At 46.1% G+C, this 10,923-nt stretch overlaps 2 protein-coding genes across 6 annotated transcripts in view; both read right to left on the reverse strand.

Annotated features, from left to right (window-relative positions):
- Window positions 1-4,242, reverse strand: part of VAPB (VAMP associated protein B and C) — a 69,752-nt gene extending 65,510 nt beyond the window's left edge. For 2 of the 5 annotated variants that reach the window (XM_063633444.1, XM_063633442.1), the window contains exon 1: window positions 3,810-4,242. In XM_063633444.1, the coding sequence (XP_063489514.1) occupies window positions 3,810-3,867 (58 nt within the window). In that variant the 5' untranslated portion in view covers window positions 3,868-4,242. The remainder of the gene's footprint in view (window positions 1-3,809) is intronic. The other 3 variants (XR_010119350.1, XR_010119349.1, XM_063633443.1) reach the window with 3 other exon arrangements.
- Window positions 4,243-10,087: 5,845 nt separating this feature from the next.
- Window positions 10,088-10,609, reverse strand: LOC129474405 (small ribosomal subunit protein eS19-like; the record flags this gene model as incomplete). Its single annotated transcript, XM_055265703.2, has 1 exon — window positions 10,088-10,609. A coding segment is annotated over one exon (483 nt), but the record flags the coding sequence as incomplete, so codon positions are not given.
- Window positions 10,610-10,923: the final 314 nt, after the last annotated feature.

A 10,923-nucleotide genomic window follows, 5' to 3' on the forward strand; every position in this document is an offset into this window, starting at 1 on the left:
GGGTGCAGTGGCTCATGCCTGTAATCCCTGCACTTCGGGAGGCTGAGGAGGGAGGACTCCTTGAGGCCAGGAATTCAAGACCAGCCTGGGCAACATGGCAAGACTCTATCTTTACAAAAAAATTTAAAAATTAGCCAGGAATGGTGGCACCTGTAGTCCTAGCTACTACGGAACCTGAAGCAGGAGGATCTCTTGAGCCCAGGAGTTTGAAGCTACAGTGAGCTATGATGGCACCACTGCCCTCCAGCCTGGGTGACAGAGCAAGACCCTGCCAAAAAACAAAAACATTTACTCTCTCAGAAAGATACCCCTAGTCTGAAAGAGCTTAATGTTCACTCACTAAAAATATCTCATGAAAATCAACCTTAAGTCTAGGCAAATCCTCCTGTGTCATGCTTCTTTCAGGAAGCCACCAGGCTTTCTCCTTTTGATATTTATGATGCAGCATAGTACTTCCTATAAAAGTGCATAAGGTCATATAAATTTGCGTTTTTTTCTTCTGTAACATCCTTAAATTTAACATACCACACAAAATTCCCAAGATTAAAGAGTCTGACAATATACAATCCCATACGATCAACTTAGGCTGCATTTAAAACATAATTTTTCCTTTGAATGGGCATTTTAGTTATTACCTTCTCAAGTAAAGTTAGCTCAGAGGTTCATCTAGGTGAACCACCAGAAATCAGAGTCGTCACCCTGAGTAACCTGGAAGAAACCAGTTAAGTGTGCCATTTCTCATCCTGAAATGAATTATCTCTAAGTAAGTCAGAGTATTCAGTCTCTATTAATTGTACTGTCTTAGCATTCAGCTTAAAACAAACAAACACACCTCATGATGTCGTTTAAGAACACACACAGATGTCTCTTCTAAAGTTATGAGCCAGAGGCCTTCAACAATTTGGTACCACTTCTCTTGGACCACTTCCCCAGCAAAAATATCCAGTGACTTTGGCATAATTACTTTGGCCAATCCAGGGCCAGAATGATCGCTATTCTCTGCCACACCTTTCAGGTACAGAAGTGATGAAACCACTTAAGTGGTTAAGTGGTTGTCTAATCTCTGTATAGTACTATGCACTTACAAAGCCGCTAACAGCCATGTCATTCCTTCTAAACACTTTCTACAAGAGGCAACGTGGACATGAGCATCATCCCCATTGACCGAAGAATGACCCCAGGCTTTGAGGAGTGAAGTGGCGTAAGGTCACACATCTTTCAGTAAAACAATTGAACGAAATCTTAAATTTTTTCAAATGAGTGCCTCTTTCCATAACATCATATTAGACAACAGAGTTTGTACTGGGATTTGGAGGTTTTCAGAAAGTTAATGCAAGGAAGGACTGCTCAAGGAGAAGCAACACAATTTTAACTTGGACACTGGCTGCACCTATGCATAAAGGAACTGAGATCTGACTCTTGTCTACTCACCAGCCTTGTCTCCCATCTTGCCAGGCAACCACAACAAATGTTCTTTGTCGCTGTCATTCAGAACCACTAGTGGTGGCCGGGCTCACGCCTGTAATCCCAGCACTTTGAGAGGCCAAGGAGGGCGGATCACTTGAGGTCCTGAGTTTGAGACCAGCCTGGCCAACACAGTGAAACCCCATCTCTACTAAAAATACAAAATTTAGCCAGGCGTAGTGGCACATGCCTGTATGTAATCCCAGATACTCAAGAGGCTGAGGCAGGAGAATCACTCGAACCTGGGAGGCAGAGGCTGCAGTGAGATGGCGCCTCTGCACTCCAGTCTGGGTGACAGAGTGAGACCTCTATCTCAAAAAAAAAACAAACTACTAGTGGCATCCCAAAGGAGCCCAGTCATCTCAGGGTTTGTGCCTCTGCGCATGCAAATTCCTGTCTGAAATGTTCCCCACCCTTTCCTTCTTTGAGCCTTCTTCTACTCGACTTTTATAACTGAGCTCAAATGACACCTCTTTCAGGAGTTGACCTCCTCAATGCTCCTGGAGCACTCTGGACTACCCTACATCATTGTCCTGTCCTGGCTGTTATTCTCACCGGCCCCCTTCCCTAAAGTACTGGGAGGAGGTTGAGGGAAAATGGGAGAGTACAGCTGATATGACTTGGCTTCTCCGGGTATCTGACACACAGATCAGGTACTCAGTACACGTCTGTGGACTAACCGAATGAACCCACCAATTCTCAGGAGAAGTCAAGCCAGGCCTCCCAAACAGAGAAAGAACTTCAGACAACTCAAGTGGAAACTATGGCTCACTATTTTCACTTTAGCTACCTGGACTCCTTTCCCAATCTGGCATCCCCAGAAGGCCATGAGAACATCATGAAAGCTGAAGTACTATCCTGGAATTACAATCCACAGTAGGTTTGGTGGGGTTTTTCGGTTTTTTCATTTTAATTGGAAAGCCTTTGGTTCTCTGTAAATTCAGTTATTTCACATTGTTAACTCGGAAGGCAAAGTGACAGCCACCATTCTGGAGTATTTCCCAGCGATCAGACAGCATAACGGTTAAGAGCGTGAACTCTGAAGTCTGGGTTCAAATGTACCATTTGCCAACTGGTAACTTTGGGTAAGTTATCCTACACTACTTCCCAATAGGACATATAAACTGGAGAGCCTCTGGCCATTCATTCCATCATAAATACCAACTGAGCATCTACTGTGAGCCCGGTGCTAGCGATATAGTGGAGACCTGGCCTTCCAATCTAAAGTACACTTCCATGGAGTCAGACTGTTCCATTTCCTACACAGCACTTAGCGCTATCTGCAGTGATCTTATGTGCTGGTTTGTCTGTCCTCGTCGGAAGGTAAGCTCTATGAGAGCAGAGGCCTTGTCTGTCTTGTGCACCCATCACCTCCCCAGAGCTTTCCACATCACTGGATACACGCAAAAAGAAGGAATGAGTACGTCAGACAAGAACCTTTTACCTCGTGGCCCTGGTGAAGGTAGAAAAAAAAAAAAAAAAGAAGTAACAACATAGAAAACATAAAGGCACAAATTACAGAGGTAATACTATCTGGGAGAAACCAGGGTCACGGCTTCCCATCACCGCAGGTGTTGCTCCAGGCAGCTCTGCGGAGAAAAAGTATCCCAGCACCCTGGCAGCCTCCCTGAGCCGCATCCAGGAGACAGCATGAGAGAGGCAGTGAAAGGAAAATGGGCCCAATCCCATCAGAAGTCCTGAGGAGGTTCATTTGTTGGTTCAACATGTTTATTTGTTGGTTCAACAGATATTTATTTACTAGGCGTATAATGTGTGCTGGGTACACAGCAGCGAACTGACAAGAGCCTGTCCTCATGCAGTTTCCCTTCTAGGATTGAAACAGTGATTTGGGGTTATGAAAAGTGCCGTGCTGACCACAAAACAGTGACGGAATAGGGAACGACAGCAGGTGTGCACGGTGGGCTGGGTGGTCACAGCAGGCCTCTCTGAGCAGGTGACACCTCAACTAAGCCCCGAGGTCAACACTGTCACAGAGCAGGGGAAGAACCTTCTAGGCAAAGGCAGCGGTGGAGGCTCACACTAAAGAGGATCACAAACTGGTAAGTTACAAGCAAAGTGACAAGTGCCTCGAGGGCAAGTCCCAGGAGGCTGGGGGTCGTGGAGGCGCAGGCCCCGGCTCCCGCACCAGCCCTTTCGGGTCCCGGCCACTCCGGGCAGTTCTGGGGCGCGCGGCGAGCGCCAAGGCCCGGCCCGGCCTCGCCGCCCCCCGCCACAGCGCCGTCGGGGTGGGGACGAGGGCCGACGTCACCCGCCGCGCCGGGCTCCGTCCCTCCAGAACTGGGGCGGGGGCCGCGGGCAGGAAGGTGGCGGCCTCTGGGGCTTACCTCGGAATTTGAGCTCGTGCTGCGGCTCGAGGCTCAGGACCTGCTCCACCTTCGCCATGTTCCTTAGCGGCGGAGCACCTTTGGCGGGGAGACCCCTGAGAGGTCACCGGGGCGGGAAGCGTTAAGGCTGCGCCCGCTTTAAGTTTTACAAAAAGGCGGGGACCTATCGGGGCACGGGCGGGGGTCTTCTAAGGGGTGCGCGCGCTGCGGGGGGGTCGGTCTACGCGGTGCAGGCGCAGGGGCGGAGGGCGAGGGCGAGGCCGCGGTGCCCGGCGAGCTGACGGCACGCACGCACGCACGCACGCAGAGACGTACACACGCACGCACGCAGCAGGCTGGCCCGCTCGGGCGGCGGGAAGCTGCGGCCTGCGCCGCCGGCTCCAGGGGCGGGGACTAAAGCTGCGCGCGTGGAGCCCCTCCCGGGACAGTGCGCAGGCGCGGCACAAGCCACGGGGCGGAACTGCGGGGCAGCAAGGGGCGGGGCTCCGGGCCGCTCAGGAGGCGGGGTCTGTAGTCCAACTAGGACAGCCACCGCGAAAACTATTAAGGGCACGCTGGGGGCCAGCCTCGTGTTAAGTGCTTTATTCAATAATAACAATTAGAATAAACTTCCACTTTTCTCTTGCTTATGTAGTGCCAGGCACTGTTAGAGACTCTGAATAATAGTGAAAGTACTTAGTATAACTATAATGTTTATGGGTGAGTGATATGGGCTAGGCACTGTGACGTCTTGTAAATAATAATTATAAATATAATAAACTACCAATTATTGCTTATTTATTTTGTATCACTCTACTGAATGCTTCCAATAACAACAGCAACTACAATAAATACAAGCTACCCTACATTAAATGTTTACTATGCGACTGGCACTGTGCTGAATTCTTTACTAGTAAATTCTATTTGTTTATGCAACAAATATTTAGAAATACAATGATCAGAAAAGCTAACCTGATTCCAATCGTTTTACTATAGCCTAGTGAAGAGACATCTTTTGAATAAATAACCACACAAGTAAGTTAAATAATTAAAAATTGCTGGAGAATCCAGATCTGCTTGACCTCAAAAGTGGATACTCTACATCATGATTACTGTTTAAATTGTATTTCATTATATTATGTTTACTATGGAAGTAAAATAGGTGTTCTTAATAAGTCTCCTATACATACCCATATAGCTGAGACAAACGTGGCAAATTGCTAACAATGGCTGACTCAACATCGAAGGTATATGGTTTTCTTGTACTGTTTCTCCCACTTTGCTGTATACTTGAAATTTTTCATGATAAAAAGGTTTTTTAAAAGACTAACCTTTGTATTTTAACTGGAGCATTTAGTCCATTTATATTTATTATATTTACTAATATATCTGGAATTATTTCTACCATTGTATTTTGTTATTTCTATTTGTCCTGCCTGTTTTTTTTCCCCTTTCCTTTCTTCTTTAGGGTTTATTTTTATTCTCATCCTGATTTTCTTCACCTATTTACTCTATTTCTAAGTTTTAGTGGTTACTTCAAAATTTTGGGCATGCATACTTACCTTGTGAAAGTCCAGTATCTTTAAATATTTGTAAAAATGTCTTTACCCTGTTTCCTTAAAATATAAAGACTTTGGAGTACTTTAATCACCCATCCTCTAAATTATACACCTTAATGTAGTGTATGTTAAGTTTAATCTTTGCCATTGTAACCCCAGGAGACATTACTAAATTGTTTTATTCAGTCAACATTAGTTTAGATTCAGCCACACAATTACCATTTGTATCCACCTTTTCTTCTTGCATCTCAGCTTTCACCAACAGGATCGCTCTCCTTTTGCCTGAAGTAAATCCTTTAAATTTTATTTTTTTGTAGCTTTGTTGGTGCAAACCCTCTCAGTTTCTGTTCGTCTGCAAATGGATTCATTTTTGCCTTTTGTTGTTTTTATTTATTTATTTATTTATTTTGGAGATGAGGTCTTGCTCTGTTGCCCATGCTGGAGTGCAGTGGCATGATCATGGCTCACTGCAGCCTGTGTCTCTCAGGCTGAAGCAATCCTCCCACCTCAGACTCCCGTGTAGCTGGGACTAAAAGCCTGCACCACCACGCCCAGCTAATTTTTTTATTTTCTGTAAAATCTCACTATGTTGCCCAGGCTGGTCTCAAACTCCTGGGCTCAAGTGATCCTCCTGCCTCAGCCTCCAAAGTGCTAGGATTACAGGCGTGAGCCACTGCACCTGGCCTTGCCCTTGTTCTTGAAAGATATTTTGGCTTGCTTGCTTGAATGACAGCTGTCCTCTGTCAGCACAGTCGATTGCCATCCACTGTTTGCCTGTTCCCCCTCATTACTCCTCAGGAGTCCAGTGACAATCTTACGTCGTTCCTTCATAGGTTGTTGGTCTTTTCTCCCTCTTCTCATGTTCTACAGTTTTACCATGCTGTATCTTTTTTTTTGTTTTTTGAGACGGAGTCTCGCTCTGTCCCCCAGTCTGGAGTGCAGTGACGCCATCTCAGCTCACTGCAACCTCCGCCTCCCATGTTCAAGCGATTCTCCTGCCTCAGCCTACTGAGTTGCTGGGATTACAGGCACGCATCACCATGCCCGGCTAATTTTTGTGTTTTTAGTAGAGACGGAGTTTTGCCACGTTGGCCAGGATGGTCTCAAACTCCTGACCTCAGGTAATCCACCCACCTCAACCTCCCAAAGTGTTGGGATTACAAGCATGAGCCACCATGCCCAGCTCATGCTGTATCTTTTTATTTATCCTGCCTTGAATTCTTTGGGCTTTCTGAATTTGATGATTGGTGTCTTTCATTTTTTTTTTTTTTTTTTTTTTTTTTTTTTTTTTTGAGACAGAGTCTCGCTCTGTCGTCCAGGCTGGAGTGCAGTGGTGCGACCTCGGCTCACTGCAAGCTCCGCCTTCCAGGTTCAGGCCATTCTCCTGCCTCAGCCTCCGGAGCAACTGGGACTACAGGCGCCTGCTGCCACGCCCGGCTAATTTTTTGTATTTTTGGTAGAGACGGGGTTTCACCGTGTTAGCCAGGATGGTCTCGATCTCCTGACCTCGTGATCCGCCCGCCTCGGCCTCCCAAAGTGCTGGGATTACAGGCGTGAGCCACCGCGCCCGGCCTCATTATTCTTGAAAACTCTCAGACAATACCTTTTTTTTTTTTTTTAAATTTAATTTTACTTTTTTATTGTGGTAAGATACACATAACATAAAATTTACTATCTATCATTTTGAAGTATACAGTGGTATTAAGAACATTCCTGTTGTGGTGCAACCTCACCATCATCCATCTCTAGAACTCCCTTCATCTTGCAAAACTAGACCTCTGTACCCCTTGAACAATCATTCCCCATGCTCCCTCTCCTAAGCCCCTGGCAACCACCATTCCACGTCCTGCCTCATGAATTTGACTAGTCTAGGTACTTGTAAGCAGAATCATACAATATTTGTCCTTTTGTGACTGGCTTATTTTGCCTAGCATAAAGTCCCCAAAGTTCATCCATGTATTATATATGACAATATCTCTTTTAAATGTTATCTTGGATGGACACAGTGGTTCATGCCTGTAGTCCCAGCAATTTAGGAGGCCAAGGCGGGCAGATTGCTTGAATCCAGGAGTTCAAGACCAGCTTGGGCAACATGGTGAAACCCCATCTCCACAAAAAATACAAAAAAAAAAAATTAGCCACGCATGGTGGTGCATGCCTGTAGTCCCAGTTACTCAGGAGGCTGAGGTGGGAGGACTTGAGCCCAAGAGGTCGAGGCTGCAGTGAACCATTATACCATTGCACTCCAGCCTGGAGTAACAGAGTGAGATCCTGTCTCAAAAAAAGAAAAAATAAAAATAAATGTTATCTCAACCTCATTCTCTCACTCTTTACATCTTGTAGTGTGATTAGTAGTTATTCAACTAATATTTTTCAAGCTGTAGCTTGTTTTCCAACAGTGGCTTATAAAATCAATGTAGTAGATTGTTACCAGTGTTGAGAAAGAACGAGAATATAATATATTGGAGAACAAGAATATAATATATTGGAGTGTATTGTTTTATTTCATGAATCTTTTGTTTCAGTTGTGTTTATTAATATACTTATACACAGATCTATGGAGTGAGTCACAAGTAAAATACATTTATTACTGTGGATTGTGAAAGAAAAAGACAGAAGTCTTGTACCCTTCTCCATGTCTATTAACCTCTCTATCACATCTTAATCTGTCCTCTTTATGTTCCATGTTCTGGATAGTTCTTCAGATCTTTTTTCTAGTCACTAATTATCTCTTAGGCTATTGATAAACCTGTTTCAGGAGTTTTTCATTTTGTTTATTATTTTTTTAAGCCTGTAAGTTCTATTTTGTTCTTTTACATATCCAAGTAGTTATAGGTTGTGATTTTTCTTTTTTTTTTTTTCATTATTATTTGAGACAAGGTCTCCCTCTGTTGCCCGGGCTGGAGTGCAGTGGTGCAATGTTGGGTCACTGCAACCTCTACCTCATGGGCTCAAGCCATCCTCCCACCTCAGCCTCCCGAGTAGCTGAGACTACAGGTAGGCACCACCACACCCGGCTAATGTTTGAATGTTTTGTAGAGATGGGATTTCACCACATTACCCAGGCTGGTCTTGAGCTCCTGAGTTTATGCAATCCTCTCATCTCAGCCTCCCAAAGTGCTGAGATTAATGGCATGAGCCACTGTGCCTGGCCACATTTATAGGTTTTTTAACACTGGTTCCCAGCTCCTCTGCCCTCCCCCAGGGAATGGTGCCATAACAAAGCTTTAGTGTTGGTCTCTTCTGCCAGGTCACTTTGGTAAGGGGAAGCCCACGTTCCTAAGCCCATACAGAGCCTCCACACCTGCCACCATGGCCACTGCATAAATAAGCTCATTGAGCATGCAATGGCACAGCTGTGGGAAAGGCTGACTGTTGTCTGCGGAATGTGCCATCTTGTCCACTCAATTAATAGAGTCGCTGCTGCAGTAGATGTCTTTGAGCAGGCATTCACATGAGACACCAGTGTCTTTTTTTTTTTTTTTAATTTAGAGACGGAGTCTTGCTCTGTTGCCCAGGCTGGAGTGCAGTGGCACAAACTCGGCTCACTGCAACCTCCACCTCCCAGGTTCACGCAAGCCTCCCGAGTAGCTGGGATTACAGACGCCCACCACCACGCCCGGCTATTTTTTGTATTTTTAGTAGAGACGGGGTTTTACCATGTTGGCCAGGATGGTCTTGAACTCTTGACCTCGTGATTCACCTGCCTTGGCCTCCCAAAGTGCTGGGATTACAGGCGTGAGCCACCGTGCTTGGCCGAGACACCAGTGTCTTCACACCTATCCTGAGAGGTATCTAGTACCTCCTCCCAGACTTCCTCACCACATATCCATATCTGCTCTCTCCGTCCCTGATCATCCATTACCCAGGGGCCCGTGCACCTCTGTGCTCTTGGTCGTTTCTCAGCCACACAAAGTACACAGCCAAACACACTGCTTGAGATTCTGCTAAATGTATGAATTCCATTTATGTTGTAATCCTGCAGCCCACTCAATTAAATTTTGAGTATAATTTTCAGCAAGGTCAAAAATCTACAGCTAGGCCAGGTGCGGTAGCTCACACCTGTAATCCCAGCACTTGGGGAGGCTGAGGCGGGTGTATCACTTGAGGTCAGGGGTTTGAGACCAACCTGGCCAACATAGTGAAACCCCGTCTCTACTAAAAATACAAAAAAATTAGCTGGGCGTAGTGGCAGCTGCCTGTAATCCCAGCTACTTGGGAGACTGAGGCAGGAGAAAAGCTTGAATCCGGGAGGCAGAGGTTGCAGTAAGCCGAGATCATGCCATTGCACACCAGCCTGGGCAACAAGAGCAAAACTCCACCTCAAAAAAAAAAATCTACAACTACAAGAAATAAAGGATTATTTCAGGGCTCTGTAGAATCCCTCTGGTTCTCTGACTGTGAGTTAAGCTGAGAGTTTAAAGATTGGCGCGTGTCCTTTACTTGCCATAATAACTCCAGTGAACTCAGAAATAGCTATCTCATCCCATGGTCCTGAAGTCATCACTACCATGTAAGTGTGGCAGTCCCATGGCTCTCCGTGCCCTTACTTCAGTGGGAACATTGTCACAATCAAATGATATTAGTAGTGATGTCAGTATGAGCCATTGATTACTTGTAATCACTGGTGTATAGTAAACTGGCTCTCTCGGGGGGAAATAATATCTGTAGTTTTTGCAGATTCCTTTTATTTCCTTTTCTTTGTTTTTTTGTGTGGTTGGTTGATTTTATTTATTTATTTTATGAATGAGGCAATTTATTAATCCAGCATGGTTTGTTCTAATGCTTCTTGTTGGCAGCTGCCACCTGTCCAGCGATTCTGTCCAGATCTCTCTGTCCCTGAGGTGTCAGTTTGCGGCCCCCGTCTTGGTCCTTTTCCACCATTTTCAGCCCCTCCAGGGCTTGGAGGACCCGGCGGGCCACACTCTTGGAGCCTTGGCTGAAGTGGCTGGGCATGACGCCGTTTCTCTGACGTCCCCCATAGATCTTGGTCATGGAGCCAACCCCAGCGCCACCCCAGAGGTACAGGTGCCGCGCTGTGGAAGCAGCTCGCGTGTAGAACCAGTTCTCATCAAAGGGAGCAAGCTCTTTGTGCTTGGCCAGCTTGACGGTGTCCACCCATTCGGGGACTTTCAGCTTCCCGGACTTTTTGAGGAAGGCTGCCAGAGCTCTGACAAACTCCTGCTGGTTCACGTCTTTTACAGTAACTCTAGGCACCGTGTGGCCTCTGTGCTGCCAGCCAGGGGAAAAGCGGTTGATTTTATTTTTTTGAGACAGGGTCACACTCTGTCACCCAGGACAGAGTGCAGTGGTACGATCGTAGCTCACCATAACCTCAAACTCCTGGCCTCAAGTGATCCTCCCGACTCAGCCTCCCAGCGTGCTGTGATTACAGCTGTGAGCCACCATGCCCAGCCAGCTTTTGCAGATTTCTATGGTATAAACACTCCCACCATGACTGATTTTAGGCTGCCAATGGGATGTCACTGAACACAGAGTTGAAAAGAGGTGTGTATGACTGGCTCTCACCAGCTGGTATTCAGCACACCTGTGCTTGTATTCTATATTTCATAGGC

The sequence above is a fragment of the Symphalangus syndactylus genome, chromosome 24 (genome assembly GCF_028878055.3).
Source record: "Symphalangus syndactylus isolate Jambi chromosome 24, NHGRI_mSymSyn1-v2.1_pri, whole genome shotgun sequence".
In the NCBI taxonomy this organism is placed as follows: domain Eukaryota; kingdom Metazoa; phylum Chordata; class Mammalia; order Primates; family Hylobatidae; genus Symphalangus; species Symphalangus syndactylus.